Below are 18,505 nucleotides of genomic sequence, written 5' to 3'. Positions count from 1 at the left end.
CAAAAATAAACCAAAGTAAAATAGACAGTTGCGAAGAAGATTGTCCGTTCTCCACTGAGTCTGAAATATCTTTATCTTTATCTTTAATATTTATTATAAAGTCAATACTTACTCTGAAACACTTGTTTTTCCTTGAAAATAACAAACATACCAAGTGTACAAAAAGGCGGTGGCCGAAGAGTTAGTTAAGGAAGTGGTCCTGAATTGGCAACGACAATATCACGGGTTGGCTCAAAACCAATAACCGAAAAAAAAAAAACGTTGTCACATGTAACCCAATCTCCCCTTAACCCTCAACTTCCACCTAGATGGGCCCACATTTCCCTCATAATGCCCACCTCTCATTCCAAACCCAAACATACATACATCGTAGCTACTCCAAATCATAATAAAATATTATACACACACAAATACACACAATGAAATGGGACCATATTGAAAATTATTATTTATTCTCTTTTTATATTTAACTTTGTGTGAGTCCTGTGCACTCTATAAAGAGTCATATAAGGTGTATTGATTGTATGAGGAGAATGAAAAGTTGGTCTCAACAAAATTTAAAAAAAATAAATTAAAAATATCGATTTACATAATTGCAAATTCAAAAATTTTAATAATAAATACATATATAAGTATCAAATGTATAACTCTTAGATTGTAATGAAAATTTATATTTGTACTTGTCTGAATTGAAATTATATTTACAATTCATTATTTGTTAAGAAAATTTTGTGGGGACCTAATTATCATTAAAACTTTTGGGGTTCTAACTATCATTCTCCCAATTGTTTATTTCTTGTGGATCTTATTAGAATTTTTATATCATATAATTAGAAATTTAATCGTTTGCATATTATAATATAGAGTTTAATTTGAGGGATATGGGTCTGCCGATCATCACTTGTAATTAGTATCGAATTGATACATATATATTGATCACAAAATTATAATAAAAAGTTGTGCGAATGCATTAAAAAATAACAAATTAAATGAAGAAGATCAGCTCGTCATCATACAACAAGAGGGTACATATTAATATACTTGGAGCTTATGACAATGGCTAACTTTTTGCATTGGTCAATATATCCAGAGCCTTAATTCCAAGAATAATAATCTCAAGACATGGACATGCACACGTTAAATACATTAGATAAATACCAGATTAAACAGCCGCCTAATTTAAAATGCATAAAACAACACACACACACACACACACACACACACTAATTAAAAATATTTGATAATATCGTGGTGGATATATATATATACTAAGATTTTTAGGACATTTTTAAGTGTCATCAATTATTTCTTAGATGGTACGTAGTAATATTATTACATAAGAAGACTCCTAATAATGGCGGCTTGAGCACTGTTGGAGTCAGTGTTGGCCAAGAGCTCAGACAGTCTCTCACTCAGATCATCAACTTCTCTATGCAAGCTCTTGATGTAGTTACAAGTCTCTTGTAACACCTTTGAAGCAGAAACCTGCATTCCCGGGAAAATAATATAATATTAATTAATCCTACTAATAATTATATAATTAGCGAAATTACATGCTTGCTAGTGTTTGTGTGTCTATATATATATATAATATTATAAGCAGGTATCAGAGACAAGCTAGAGAGAGAAATCCACAGGCACATCATCAACTTGTGTGGCTAGAGAATGAGGGAGACATGAGCGTGACTTATCTACCCAAGCAAAACCATGGCCACACAAACTCATTTGAATTCAAGTGTGCTTGTATTATGTTTGTGTGTAGGTGAGAGAGAGAGAGAGAGAGAGAGAGAGAGAGAGAGAGAGAGAGCATGTACATCAGCAAGATGTATAAATATAGATTTATTGTTATTATTATTATTATTATTATTACGCATTGCATGGAGCTTAAACTATTCATGATGAATAGTACTGTGCATCTTTGTGAGAAAACAAGATATACAAGAATGTCTGAACTGAAACGAAATTTCAAAGAAGCGGAATACACGAATTGATACCTTGTCGGAACGACGTCGCGGGGAGCGAAGCTCAGGGATGAGTTGTTGTAACTTGGAGACAAGGTCGTTGATCTGAGCTTCGGTGATATTATCAGAGGAAGAATCACGGGAGGAGGAGGAGGAGGATCTTCTGGAAGACATTGTTGGTATATCTGGTAATGTTGGTGGCTAGATGGGAATGATAATTTTAATAATAATGCGACGTCGTCGTCGATGTTGTTAAATGGAAGAAGAAGGGGAAGAGGAAGAAGATGACAGAGAAAGTTAGGCAAGAAGAAGTGATGGAGGGAGAAAGGGGAAGTGGGGTGTTGTCAGAGAGAAACAGAGAATTTGAAAAGTCTATAAAAGCTAAGGAAGGAGTATGGGACGGTATATTAAGGGAAATGGAATTATCAGAGACAAACAGCTGATGGGCAGAATGAGATGGGAGAAGGAAGTGGGCTAGGGGTCTTGCTTATTAATAGGGGTTAGAGAGAGAGAGAGAGACCATGCTTTGATATCTCACCTTGTCTCCAAAGTGGGGTTAGAGGGCAAGTGGGGCCCTTCATTCTAATTATGTCAACAAAAATTGGCCACAAAATCACCGGGATTTAACTGATAACGAAGTTATATAAAATTAGAGATAGTGAGTTGAAGTTTTTAAAATGAAACAGTGTTGGTGGTAGAATTTCTACCTAAGAGGATCTTGAGCCAACTCAATCTAGATTAATTAAATTAAATCCCTTGAACTCATTAATGAGATAACTTTAAGATACTGAATGCGTCATGTGAAAAAAAAAGAGAGAATGACATTAAAGTTCTAAACTAATACAATTATAAGAATTACGTTCCAGATCAAATTTTTTGAAAAATCAATTATAAATATTAATATAAATAGTAAGAAATTAAGGGATTCCAACTGCAAATAAGATAGGGATAATGAGCAAAATAGCTCTCGAAATATTATGCAAAAAGCACTTTAAACCATGAACTCTTAAAATGTGCAAAATGGATTCTAAACTTTTAAATTCATAGCAAATTAAATTCCATTATTAACTCACCGTTAACGTCATTACTATTCCCTCAGTGGGACCCAGTCAAAATGTTGATGTAGCAGTCCTTTATGCATGTGTTATTTTTAATTAGCACCACAAACTTTACACTATTGCATGAGCAGTATCTTGGATCCTAAGCTTTAAAATTTAGAGCAAATTATCCCACCATTAATGTGTAAAATGCTAACTATTATGTAGATTAAATTAGCCTCAATGTGGTCCGCTGCTGTGACTATATTGTTGGCTGTGACAAACGACTCATAATTTTGTGAAATGAATTTTTTGCCTTTTTTTACAATATTTTTCAAATGATTTATATCCCATACTTTCATATACTCTATAACTCTAATTTATTCTTATTTGAATAATGTTTATTTATTTAATGGTGGAAATTTGAGATCTCATTTGAAAAAAAGTTTAAGTATTAAAGGATTTTACAAACGATATATGCGAAAGTTGACAATTTTATCGACGAATTTCAAAACAAATTAACCAGTTAATTAAAATCTTAAACTTTTTTTCAAATAGGATCTTAAGTTTTGTTTATTGTGGCCAACAATACATTCACCACAGTAGACCAAGCTGAGGTTGATTTGGTTTATATAATAGTCAACATTCTACACATAAACAATAGGGGTAATTTGCTCTAAATTTTAAAGTTCAGGATTCAGGATGCTACTCACACAATAATTAAGGGTCTATGGTACTAATTAAAAATGACATATCAGCATTTTGATTGGGCCCCATTGAGTGAACAATAATAGTGTTAAAGTAGTTAACAGTAAGGTTTGATTTGTTATGAATTTAAAAATTCAAGGTCCATTTTGTACATTTTAAAAGTTTAGGGTTTAGGGTGCTTTTCATACGATACTTTAAGATCTATTTTGTTCAGTAACCCAATAAAATATTTAAATTTTAAATCTAATTCTAAGTTTGCAATTAAGATTCTTGTTTATGACTGTTTAAATCAATATTTATAACTTATCTTTTAGAAAAAATTGTTAGGATTTAATTCTCATAAATTCTAAGTTTTGAAATTTTGTTATTATTCTCAAAAAAAAATAAATCAAATTAGGGTGAGAGCATGACTTGTATTCTATAAAAGATATGGGTTCAGAATACCCACAAAAAAAAATATGGGTTCAGATCCATAAGTAATTTTAATTGTTTTTTAATTGTGGGGCCAACCTTAATTTTAAGCGTCTAGCTTATCTACTAATAATATATTCTAATAAATCTAGTTTAGATCAAATGTCTGAAAACATCCAACAATAAAGAAATAATCACCGTTTTCATATACTCTCTGTTAAAAAATATAAGATATTTTTAATTGAATTTCACCATTCAATAAAGTAGTTACGTATTTTCAAACTAACTTTATCTTTTTATATTTATCTCTATTAAACACCGTATAATAAATATAAAATTAATATTAATAGGAGCATTTTTAAAAAAATAATGATTGCATCTCAAAAGATTAAAAATATTTTACATTTTTGAACATTCAATTCCTTAAAAAATATCTTAAGTTTTTAAATAGATGAAGTATATGCTTGTTTCCTCTCTCTCTCTTTTTAATATATATATATATATATATATACAATACTTAAACACATACACACACAATACTGGTATTCTCTTTATGCACACAAACAGAAAAAAATGATGCAGGGATAGTCATAAATCATCAATAATAAATAATAGGAGAAATCACAATCAAGACCCCTAATGAGAATTAATTACACTACAGGATCAAATAATTTTAATATTACTCTAGAGGATCAAAAGACCTAAATGTAATTAAAATTTAATGTGAAAAGACAAAACCATCCTTGATGTATTTTTGTTGTGACGAAGGAATTAATTGTTGTTAAAATAAGAATGAGACTTATTTATTTTCAAATGGAGACTTATTCACCATATTATATCAATTCATCTACCAAATTAATATTTTATAGTTGTTAATAAAAAAAATAGATTATTGTGAGAATGGAAATGAGGCTCTTTTCTTTTTTTCTTTTTCCAAATGGAGACTCGTTTCCTTTCTATCACCAAGTTAATTTTAGTTGTTAATAAAAAATTAATTATTATTAAAATGTAAATGAAATTTTTTTTTCAACGAGGACTTGTTCCTATCTACCAACAAGTTCATTTTTTAGAGTTATTAATAAATGAATTGATTATTGTTAAAATATGAATGAGATTTATTTTTGTCTTTTAATAACAAATGTAGGTATCTTGGTCTTAAAGTGTAATATTAAAATTATTTGATCCTGCAATGTAATTAATTATCTCTAGGGGTTATTGATTGTGATTTCTCCTAAATAATACTGCAGGGAACAAACCACGACTCGGATGTTCCCCGATTGAAGCGACTCATAAATTTTCTTTAAAAAAACTAAAAACACGGGCAAGTGGGTAAAACGACAAGTAAATGAGAAAATGAGCTTAGGTATCACCCAAAACCCAATGGCGCGGGCCTCTCTGTGTCATTCTCGGCACGCAACCCCATGTTATCTTATTTCCCTAATCGCATTCCCTGCATTATCATCCTTACTTCCTTTTATTTTTTATTTTTTATATTGTTATAGACCAAAAACTTCATCTGCCTGTAATTTTAGGTCTTGTTTAATTTCTTTTTCTATTTTTTATTTTCAAATTTTTTTTGTGATATAGTTTTTAAAACTATTTTTTAAAATAAATAAAAAAATCTGTTTGATTATATTAATTTAAAAATCAGTTTTATAATTAAAAATTGATTGATAGTGATTGTAGTTGGTATTTATTGATGGTATCTTATAATAATAATTGATCAAAATGATTATAGTTTTCAATAAAACAACTATAATGTATTTTCATTATTCTAAAAACAAGAAAAATAGAATGAAAATAGCTTTAAAATACTTTCATTTTCTAAAAAATGAGAATAATTTTAAAAACAATAAAATTCAAAACACTTATCCAAATGAGTTTTTTAATTTTTATATTTTAAAAAAATGAAAAAATGTTTTTAAAAACAGAGATGCAAAATTGCTCTCTTTGTTAGATTGTTTATATTAAGTCTATTTAAATATAATTTACTTCATCAAAATAATTGAAGTCATTATTTGGTTAGACATATCTCAAGTTTTATATATTCATGATTTATTTTTTTAATTTTTATATATAGGACTTCTTTTATATCTAATATTTTTTTCTACTACTTTTTTTCTCGCCCACTTTTCTTCTTTTTCTGTTTACTAGAACTTGTATTTTTTTAATATCAGAGGCCTTCTATTTAAATTTCTTCTTCTTCTCCTCTTCCTCCTCATTTTTGTTAAACTCTTGTAACTTTTTTACTTCTTCATCTTTCATTCATTCTTCTTTTTTGGTTCTTCGTATTTTTGTCTCTGGTTGTAATGTCCACCTAGAGATTATCATAACATATCACACATAAACACTCTATCATGGTAATTTAGGGATTTAATAATCATACTTACCATGATTCAAAGGATTAAACTAAGAACAATGAATACATCATTTTAAAGTGGGGATGCCATTAAAAATCTTTTAAATTGCTGAGTTCAATGAGGTCTAAATCAAAGTATGAAATCATCAAAAGCATGGAAGAACAAGAAAAATAAAATATTACAATAAGGGGGAAAACATAATTTTGCCCAATTCTAGACCTTTTGTTGTAGCTAGAAGTTGTTGTGTCATACACCACAATGGAATCGCTATGACATGTACAACACTTTAACAACATCGTTAATCAAAATTTTTGTATAAGGTTATCATAATACAAGGGTTTAAAAAAAATAAATAATTTAAACGTTGGGATTTTAAGAAAACTCTTTTTGAAAAGATGTTTGAGTTCAAATTATGATTTAAAACAAGTTAAATATGATGTAGTAGAAGCATAGAAATTAACTACGAACATTAAAAACATCAAACAAGAATTTTGGAAAATTTCTAGAAGTGCACTGTCCGCCATGGCATAGGTAACACTGGTCACAATGGATGGCACAGAGGAACCACGTTCCTCTTTATGCAGTGCACAGCGGTAGACTTGCCTTGCCTTGCGGCTCACTCCTGCTATAATGACAGCTATTTCGACTAACTTTCGAAGTGCACCGTTTCACTATTCGACGCTTGATTTGAGCAGTTCAAACATCCATACATAGCTCTTTGAGCCCTCTAGCTATTGGTACCGGTTTCATACTCAAACATTCAACCATTTAAAAGTTAGATACCCAAATCCAATTTGGTCCATTTTCAAAGCAAAACACACACAAGAGTGTCCAAAACCCATAACTTAGTGCTAATAACCTTGGGATCACTTATACCAACTCAAATGGACTACACCCCACCTAATAGGCCAATCATATTACTACAACAATAGTCTATACACAATTTGGCCATTGAAACCCTAATTTCACGGCAATACAAAGGGGGATAATGTAATATCATACAACATACTTTGGCCAACCACATGCAAAACATCACTAAATCATTATTTTCACTAGTATCTTGATCTCTCACGCTCATTTCATCATAGATACAACACTCTAGGCCGAGATACATATACTTACAAAAATTTTGATGTAAGTGACTTCAAAATGACATATGATCTTTAATTGGCATAATTGACACAACTTCGTTACAATACCAAAAATAGAAAGGGGAAGAGCTATACAAACAAAGTGCTTAAATCCTCAGTAGTCCCTTCTTCATTTTTCCCTTATCGAAACCTTCACCTGTAAAATGTAACTATAAGATGAGATAAACATCTTAATAATGGAATAATTCACAACTATTAATTAACTTGCACAACTATCAATAAGTAAAGCTTATATAAACAAATATATCATTTAGCATATTCAAAACTTAAGCATTTTATATCCACAAGTCATTTCCACACTCTAGCATGATTATTCTATTATTTAAGCCTCCATATCACCCTAACTGAAACCAAAGGCTCTATTGGATGAAGCACACATACACAATAGCCTGAATACACCTTTAGTGATAGAATCACCTAGGTAAAGGTGTCCTAACCTACTTTCAAACTATGGTTTTCCCCTATCACACATGATTTGAGGTTTCATTACTTTAATGTTGTATCACGCTGATGCTAAGGAGTATAAATCTCCAACACCGTACCTCACATGGGCACTAAAGAGATACAACTCTGCACCTTACTAGGCACTAAAGAGATAATTGTCATATGAACTTCTACTACTCCTTGATATGAGTGACCTTCCACCCTATATCATGATCATGCTCACACTCCTCATAACTATCACATACTTATATCAAAGCTATAAATTACTCATATAAAGAAAACTTTCATAAGTTCGTCATTCTAAAAATCATTTCTCATGCATAATGAAATCATTTCTCTATATGCAACTCTTTCAAAATAGTTAGAAACTTAATCAAGGTTATGTATTTACTTAACTAAACTAATGGATTCAGTTAAAACCTAAGGAGAGATGAAATCCAACCCTACATTGCCCTAAAGCAATAGAAACTAGCATAATAGGGAAAGAGAAGGGACATGGAGCTTACCCAATGATAATTCAAGCTTATATTGCCTTTGAAATTCTCCCAAGATGAAGCACTAGTAAACCTAGAGCCTCTTTCATCACCTTTCTCTTGTTTCTTTCTCTTTCTCCTTTTGAAATTAGACACATTTCGAATTTGATTTAACCTAGAAATTGGCTATGCGTCACAGCACAAGTTATAGCGCCATGTGTTATGGCACATGGCACAGCAAGTGCCTTGTGCCACTTTGACCTCCCACTCAAGCCTCATTGATCCATACACCATCTTAGTGCATTTTGAAGGTTGTCCAAAGGTCCAAAAACTTTATTAGTGTCCCACAAACATTATTAATTCATAAATCTCTTATTTTGACCAAATTACCCTTCTTAAATACTCAAAGTTCTAAGTTGAAAACTTAGGATGTTACATGACACGTGACGTATTTCATGACAGCATAATGCTACTGTCATGGTAAGTTTTCAAATGTATTTTTAGTGTGCACCAATTCTCTATCCAAAGTTTGATTGAGGTAATTCAAGCATCCACATGTAGCTACCTAAGCTACCTAGCTATTGGAAGCATTTGAGAATGCATAAATGCCATATAATAGAAAATAAGGGCAAAATAGTCATTTTCCTGTCTTTGTGTCATGCGCTGCAGCATACTTATCGTGTGTCATACCGCACATGATAGGTTTTGCTATCATGATAGTTTGTCTAATACAAACTTCCGACATATGCCATTCCCACATATGATATCTGATTGGAGTAATTCATGTTCCCACATGAAGCTTATTTCATAAGTTAACTAGTGACACAAGTTTAACCTCAATTCGATATTTCTTTTGAAAATTGAACACTCAGATGCAAAATGACTTTTTACTGAGGATCCTAAATCACCACCTTGTGTCATTAGCCACCATTAAGGTCTTAACCACATCTAATGAAATATTCTTCACTTGATTGAATAGTTTTATCAACAAAAACATGATCACATTCAAAATTGGCCACTCAAATGCCCTTTTTCACTTCACAATAGGGCCTTTTTCACATATACATGCAACTTTATATAATTGGCCAAACCTCACACATTTAATTATTTCAAAACACATAACTTGGCACTTGTACTGGTGTCTTAGCTCTCCTTGTCACATCTCACACAATTTTACATATTTTCACATCTTAGGATTAAGATATACATATGAGTATAACTAAAATATATGTATACATTCCTATGGCAACTTGTAAACATTAACTTATACAACAATATAATATTTATTACACAATATCAATGAGTGACACAGTAGATCCACTACTCTTGACCAAGTCTTTTCCTCTGCTATTACCAACGTTTGAACCTATAAAATAGTAACAACAGGGTGAGACAAAGTCCTAAGAACTAAAATAATATAAAACTATTTATTAATAAGTAAAACTATAAATAAGTAAATAAAAAATTATCGCCATCAATCACATACTTCTATATATATATATATATATATATATATATCATTTTCACAAGCAATATCATCTTATCTAACTAAACCTCCACATCTACCCTAACTGAATCTACAGGTTCCATTAGATCAATTCTATATAAACTAATTCAAGCTCACCTTCCATGCTAGAATCACTCGGCCAAAGTTTTTCTGTCCCATTTCTAGACTACGAATTCCCCTTATCACACACGTATCAGGTGTCATTACTCTAACGTCTTATCACATAGATGCTAAGGAGCATAATCTCTAACACTACACCCGTTCAAGTACTAAAGAGAGAAATTCTCTAACACCACACTCCTTTGGGTACTAAGGGGAATAAAAGTTGCACTTGGAATCTCAAGGTGTCAACCATGCCATATGGGCTTTTACACTACTCCAACTAGAGTGAATGGACCCTCTATCATGATAATGTCTTTTCATATATAATACACAATTTTCACATTTTACCATATTAATACTTTTCATAATTAGCCTTTAATAAAATTTCTCTTTAGTAAATAGGTCATAATTCAAAATTCATTTAAACTTTCAAAATCATGCAAGGTCCAATTAAAAACTTTACTTATAAATAGTTAAACTAACTAATATATAGTAAGAATTATCCGGTTACTTCAAACTTTCTATTTCTAGAAAGGGTTACCCATAGCACTTTCACTTTCTTCTCCAATAGTTGCTCAAGATAAGCACATGAGCCATGTCAATATGCAAAATTTAGCATTATAGGTCAATTACAAATTGACTATAAGCACTTATTAATATAATTGAACTAAACTAAGCATATTTAAACACCTAATCACCTCAATTTAGCAACCTAAAGTCCTAACTACCTTCCACAAACCATTTACAATTCTATCAGCTTCCATACAATCCATATAAAAATTTTACACATTTACAACCTCTCAATTTAGGCCAAATTGAGCCTATTGCTTCAAAACTCAACCTTTAACAACCAAACCAATCACAAATCCTTAGTTTAACTCTCAATAATCCTTTCACAACTATTAATTCAGAAAACAACTTCTCAAAACTCCCCAATTAAATTTCTCTATATGCCAAACTTAAAGAAATTAGGGTAGAATGGGAGAGTAGGAAGGTACAAAACTTATCCAGCAAGTAACAAGTTAGAACTACTTCCTAGGTGCTCGAAGTTTCTTGTCGTGCTAGAGAACCCTTCTTCTTCCCCCTCTCTCATGTTTTCCTTTCTTCCTTTCCCTATTTCAGTATCTGATCACACATTTTAAAAGTCAATTTTTGACCCATGCACTATGGTGCATTGCATATGCTGTAGTAGGTGACACAACGAGGGAATTTGACACTACTATTGAATAGTACTAAAATTAGTAAAAACTAAATTTTACAGTTAAGTCCAACCTGGGTCATCTCTCTTAGAGTCAATGGATCAACAACTTGAATTATGAATATGAAAAGCTAAATAATGGGGGCTTTTTTAATGACAAATTTAATTTTTTTAAAAAAACTAAATTAAAAATTAAATAATTAAAAAAAGTTTAATTGAGAAAATTATCAAGCACAAGCAGTGCAATCAATTATAATTCAATTACCTAAACTTAATTTTTCTCGTTCATAAAATAAATTGAATTTATTTAATTTTATTATTCTAGTTTTATTATATATTTCTCAAATTATCATTCAAGAATTAAAAAAAATTAAGTTATGAATTAATTGAAATCTCCCTTAACCCATAACCTAACAACTATTTCTACATTAATCACACTAGAAACAAAGCATGAATAATCATTCAAGCCAGGCCAAATTGTTATTATGTTACTATATCAATTAATTATAGCGAGCAAAACCTTATATAAAATATATAACCCAAATTATGCAATAAAACTATTCTAATCAACAATAGTAATTAAAGTACAAAATTCAGAGATAAACAGAAGAAGAGCAATTTAAAATAAAGGTAAAATAAAATCTTCCCTGAATATCAAAGATTCTAATTACAGTTTAGAGTCATGATTTGTTATTGATCACATCCAAAAAATTAGTTCTCCTTAGCTTGAAACTTGTAAATCACACTAACAAAAATTGAAACCAGTGTTGCCATGATAAGCTGAACGGAAATTGAAGAAGATAAAGAGGTCTACGATTGCACACGTCCTCTACTCTTCTCCAAATTTTCTGTCGCCAACGCTCCTCCCTTTTTCTATGCTAAAATTGATGCTGTGCGTCCTCTATTCCTTCCTTTAAAAATAAAAAACCTAATAATTTAATAAAATGACAAAATTACCCTTAATAACCCTAATTGAAAACTACACTAAAAACCCAAAATACATATAAACAAAGTTTCTAAAATTTGATTCTTGACTTGATCTCCAAGCATGCCCATATTCTTTTATCCAAGAGAATCTCCATCAATATCTTCCAAATTAGATCCAAAAAATATGAACAAATAAAATAAAGTTAAATAGTAAATGTGTAAAAATATCAAAGATATCATTTATATGTTAAAATTCAAGATTTAGGTAGTTAAAATGCTGAAATTGAAGATTAGCTAATAAAATTAAATAATATCCAATTAAACTCAATTAACGTCATATAAATATATAAAATTTTAAATTAAAAGGATAAAAATATATAAAAGTCTAAATTTAACTATTTATCAATCCTTTCACATTTAGATTTTTGCATTTCTAGGCAAAACTTAAATATCAAAATTCAAGTAGAAAAAAATGTGAAGCAACAAAGAACAGGAACAATTATAGCTTTTCAACACTTTAACACTCTAATCAATCTCTCTTATGTCCAAAAAAACAAGTATTATGGCAATTTTATTTGGCAAAAATGAATGAAGCAATAGTCCCTCACAAATGTTTAACTCTCAGCTTTCAATTATTTATAGGTAATTGTTTCACTCAAGTTTTCCTATCAAAATTTCACTATCATAGGATTGTTTATCATCTAAGTCTCCACCATTTATGTCATGCAACACAAAAATTAAAAAGACTTTATTTTAAGTTTTAATGGGGCTTAGGTATATATATATGGTATAAAAATAGGGAAAAGGAAAGTTAATAAACTTTAGGAGAATAAAAAGCATCTTTTAAACAAGATATATAGAATGAAAGAACAAAATAAATTGATTTGAATTTTATTTTTCTTTTTTTTCCTATTTTTGTTGTCAGTGTGAATTAGAGATTTGATTCCATGGATGAAAGAGTTTCCTCTATTGTAAAGCTTACAAGGGTTAAGGAAGGGACGTTTTGTAGGCAGGATATGTGCATTTTCTAGAACAATGGAGTACTCTATAAGATTTTTTATTTTTTCAGAGAGAGTTCTTTTTGTAGAGGAGGGAAGAGGATCAAATGAAAAGGCTGAAAAAAGATGAATAGGTTTAAGAGAAATGGAACTTTTTGGAATTACACTCATGATTTCTAGGTATTCCTTACTCACATTTCATCAATATCATGTTTCTGTCAATGAGATCATTGTCTTTTACATTGTAACCTCCCACTAGGTTACAAGGCCATTGACCATTTACAATATTCTTTTACATGCAATCCATGCATTGAGATACAAGCTAGTCACACGTAGTACTATCATATTCACCCAAGTTATTTGGTGATATTGTTTTGATTTTAGAGTACGTAAACTAGACTATCAACAGCAGATCTTGTTAGTATATCCATCCATCTTGAGAGAGTAACTATATCTAGAATGTGTATTGTGAACTATTAGAAAAAGGACTTTTTAGAGGATTTTTTACGTTGGAAAATAGAGGGAATATAGAAAAAACGGCAATAAGAAGTTAACAAAACTGACGTAAAATGTCTTCTCTACAGTAGACCCAAACCCTTTTTCATGGATTCACACACACACACACACACACACACACACACACACACACACACATTTGAGATCTTTGATCAACAATTTTCTGGGCGTTTAGAAAATTAAGAATAATTAATTAACAATAATATACTCACCCGAGTACATGTCTAGCTAGTTTCTTTTTATACTTAGCTAGCTGCAGCAAATACTATAATCATACAAAAACGGATTCTTTGCTTCTATAATCACACACACACACACACACACACAATCTGTTTTTATGCTTTGAACTAAAATTTCATAGTGTAATTAATTATATGTTAGCCTCATACGTTACTCAGAACTTGGTGAAGCTCAAAGCACGCGTTTCACAGCTTTGTGAATAATGCAACTTCCATATCAGATTATATGAAGTCAATCAAATATAAATTTGAGGGTTTTTTCTCTTTTCTTATTTTTTTGGTTTTTCAGGCAAAAATTGCCTGGGAACTTAAGGCTGCACGTGTTTACCTCTAGGTCAGTACGGCAACTGCCTTAGTCCTCATAAAAAATTTGTTTAAATATAGGATGCTTATTGATTAATAATATCAAGATCTTAATTCTAGTATAATAAATTGGGAATAAATATTTGATATAATATAATATATGATGTTACTTCTTTCTTTTGGATTGCCAATAATTTAGGTGAGTGGGATTCTAATAGCTGATAAGGGCAAAGGCATGTCTCTAAACTTAAAAAAGCGCTTTCAGAGGTACTTACAGATTGTCTACCAATGAGATCTTCACATTATTGGTAACATGATTTGATCCTATAATTTTGTGGGTTATGGGCCAAATTCTTGCTAATTGAACCAACCTTTATTAGTTATCCAATATTAATTCTGTATTAAGATCTTGCTTGCAATTCAAAGATATGAATGTAAATGTGGATACAAATCATTTTAAAAGACTTTATTTCTTATTTATTGAAAAGTATAGTTAAAATGGCTCATATATATGTATTGTACTTCACAAATATATATATATATATATATATATAAAATTATATAATGAATGAATATGAAACCTAGCAAAAAAACCATATTAGTCATGAAAAAAGCCACTCATGAAAACATAGTAATGGAAATCACACATGTAGCGGATTTTTTTTTTTTTGTAATACATATTTCTATACATATTAGAACTATGTATGGTAGTCATTTTGAGCAACTTTAAAATATGAAACCATTTTTGGTTTTGAATTAATGTTGAAAATTCTTAAATTTTTATCACCATTCTAATATTACTAGTCTTGATTTATCTTCAAAGTCGAAGTTATTAATTAAAAGAATATTAATAAAATAAATTAATACTTTAATTGAAATATCAAACTATACTAAAGATGAGACTCTTTTTCAAATGTACATATTGCTTGTATATATATTGTCAAAGAAATTTTTCAAAAAAAAAAAACTGTTTGAATTTGCAAAATACATTAAATAAATTAGCTATATTATCTTTTAAAAATGAAATTTTAGAATAACTTTACTACAAAATTTTGATACCAGATTTTGTAACTCAAAAAAAGTTTAAAAAATTATATAAAAATAAATAAATGATAGTACATTAGGCCTTTCTAATAATTTTTTCTTAGGCTTCCATACTCTGCACATGTCTTTTGGGGACTTTTTGAAACGGTGGAAATAATTCCACGTTATGTAGGTTGGACCAGGCGTCTATCAATTAGCTGCAATTGCAATATTGTAATTGTTATTATAAGTCTTATATCAGAAAGTTTTATAAGAAAAATTAGACTTATAAGTTTAAAAAACTCTTTCTCACCTAACAGAGATAGTCTTTTGGTGGACTCTTCTTTAATTTTATATTTATAATATTGATGTTTTCATTGAGAAGCCAATGTCATAAAGAGAGTCTCCAACCCAATAAGTTAATATTTTGAAATGTTTTTATCTTTTGAATTTATAATCATAATAAAGATTGATATAATATAATAATCGTGCTTAAAGCACGGATGGATTCTATTATTCATTTATTCTGTTTATGGAAGTGTCAAATATCTTGACTAATTTTTTTTTATTTTTTTCACTTTGTCTTATAACAACTGCATGACGTAGCAGGGGAATCTTTTGAAACTACACGAATATATTATATATTTAGATTTAGATATCATTCTTCTCATTTTCTTCGTTTGAATTGAATCTTCTGTTGGCCGAAAACAAAAATTGACTCTATTATTTCTTTTTCGGCGTTAACTTTATATATAAAAATACCAATCAAATATTGCATGTTCTCCTAATTAATTTAGATTGTCGCGGCATCATTTGTGGCATAAATTATCCTACTCATTTCAGAGTTGTGGAAGGCTGCGTGATCCCAAACTTCAATGCCACTAGGAGAGTTGTTAGCTTTTTAATTTAATGCCGTTGCACACAATGGTAATCAGTATTGAATTATTATTAGGAAAACAGTTAGCTTTTTAGGTGGACTCATGATAATGACTATAATACGTCATTACCAAAATGATGGTAATACTCATTCATGTCTCCCTATATAAATCTTCACGGCACTCCATTACCATGTCTCCATTCAAAAATATATTAAGATTGCATTGTATTTCATTACATTGTATTGCATCTTTTTAAAAGAGTGAGGAATTAAACCAAACTGGCATTAAGATCCCATGTGTCTACCTACATATTGGCTGGATTTAAATTCTCAATATTTTAGTATAGTTTGAGGGAAGTTCATTTTAGGACCATAGATATCACATCATTACAAATGATGCCCAATCAAATATGAAATTTCATTTCTGGGTAGGAGGACGGAAATGAAATAAATTTACTTGACTTATTTAAATGACCAAAGTGTCCTTGATAGAAATAAAAAGAAAAAGAATATGAATCATTGCTTATCATAAATGTTAAATGTATGACATGATTTAATTTGTTAAATCTCCTAACGTTTCTAGTAAATAACTTGTTAAAAACATTATATTACTTGTTAATTTTCTTATGTTACTTGATAAGTCTATTATATTGCTTGGTAATTATTTAGCTTGTGCTAAATCTATGAAATGAAAAGTTTTTTCATTTCACTCTTCTTATCTTGCTATAAAATTTTAAATTTGATTGGGCTTCATTTTATAATATCACATCGTTGATCCTCCTTTTTATTTTGTTGGTCGAAACACTCTATATTAGTTATTGATTATTCGTTAATGAAATATTTAACAATAATTACGATGACTTATATCACTTGTATGATATCTTCATTCTCCTCCATATTTTATTAATTTTCTAGAGGCAGGGACTATTTTATCTTTTTATTTTCCACTTGATGAGCTATCTTCCCACTTGTTTTACCAAATTAATATATACAAATTTTCAATTCAATTTAACATTTGTTTCACTATAATTAATTACTTAATTTATTTACAGATATATTGATTAAAAATTATTATTATATTGATGATGAAAAATATGCAAAAACTTAATTAATTCTTTATTTTCCATAAAAATATTTCTTTAAAAAGGAAACTATAATTAGGTGAAAATCATAAGAAAAATAAAAACACTTGACATTTAAATCCTAGACATCTCCCCACACTTAAATAATAAGTTTGTAATCACTAGTTCATTTACATCTTGCCTTAAGTAGACGTGGCATAGTTCACTTTAAAAGGTTCACATTGGAAAAATTAAACTAAACTATTTTTATAGGGTCTTATTTTGACTATTATGAATTGATCTAGTTGGATCACATGAGTGTAAAGTTTTCTTTGTGATATTGTTTTTTTAATTTTCAATACCATGTGAAATGAAAGGTATGTTTGGAAGTTTTATATTTTTGTTTTTTAAAAAATAAGCTTGTTAAGTGTATTTAATAAGGTTTATTGATATTTAATATATTGCCCAAAAATGTTTTATAATTTGAGATGGAGGAGAAATAAATAGAAATTATAAATTAATTATAATCAAATCACATTTAACACCTTTTACATTTACATGCAAAATAATAAAAAATGTGTGTGTGTGTGTGACAACTACTATTGTACCACATGAATTATGTATTGCTATATATGAATTCGACCAGAACTGAATTATGGAATTACGTACTCTTGCACGACAAAAAACCCTTATCCTTGGGACCAATACGTATAAATTGTCTTCGGAACTTATTTATATAATCAGCCCTTTTTAAAATGAAATTTAAGTTTAGGTTCTATCGCAACCAACCTTTAAAAAAAAAAAAAGATTTCACCTCATTAGGACGATGGACACAGCTCAGAGAAATTTGTAATATTCTTAAATGAGACATAACAAATCTGAATGGAAATTAATTCAACCTTTTGAATAATCAATCTTAATATTGGTAATAGTTAGAAAGGGACCTACATATTTGTATAAATCTCAATTAGTTCGAATTCAAATTTTGCTAGAGATTTAAATCTTCTGAAATTGTAATACAATAAATTTTATGAAGTTTGTCATTCTAAGAAGGGAAAATATGAGTTGAGGATCCTTGGAGAAATTTTATATCAGTTGAAAACCTTAGGATTAAAATATAGCACTGCACCCCATTGTATTTATGTGAAAATAATTAAGTTTTTTTAATGAAAAAATGCCTATTATTCCTAAAGTTTGAAATAACAACCT

The 18,505-nt window shown here is 29.6% G+C and overlaps 1 protein-coding gene across 1 annotated transcript; it reads right to left on the bottom strand.

Moving 5' to 3' along the window:
* Positions 1 to 985: 985 nt before the first annotated feature.
* LOC129321184 (transcription factor PRE6-like) lies at positions 986 to 2,408 on the bottom strand. The gene is made up of 2 exons (XM_054966866.1): positions 1,995 to 2,408; positions 986 to 1,485 (listed from the first exon to the last, which is right to left on the bottom strand). Exons 1-2 carry the CDS (start codon positions 2,133 to 2,135, stop codon positions 1,333 to 1,335), a joined length of 294 nt encoding a protein of 97 aa, XP_054822841.1. The 5' UTR covers positions 2,136 to 2,408; the 3' UTR covers positions 986 to 1,332.
* Positions 2,409 to 18,505: the final 16,097 nt, after the last annotated feature.

The sequence above is a fragment of the Prosopis cineraria genome, unplaced genomic scaffold (genome assembly GCF_029017545.1).
Source record: "Prosopis cineraria cultivar Desert tree isolate PC_DT_omini unplaced genomic scaffold, ASM2901754v1 PC10, whole genome shotgun sequence".
Taxonomy (NCBI): Eukaryota; Viridiplantae; Streptophyta; class Magnoliopsida; order Fabales; family Fabaceae; genus Prosopis; species Prosopis cineraria.
This window is presented reverse-complemented; position numbering and strand designations above follow the sequence as displayed.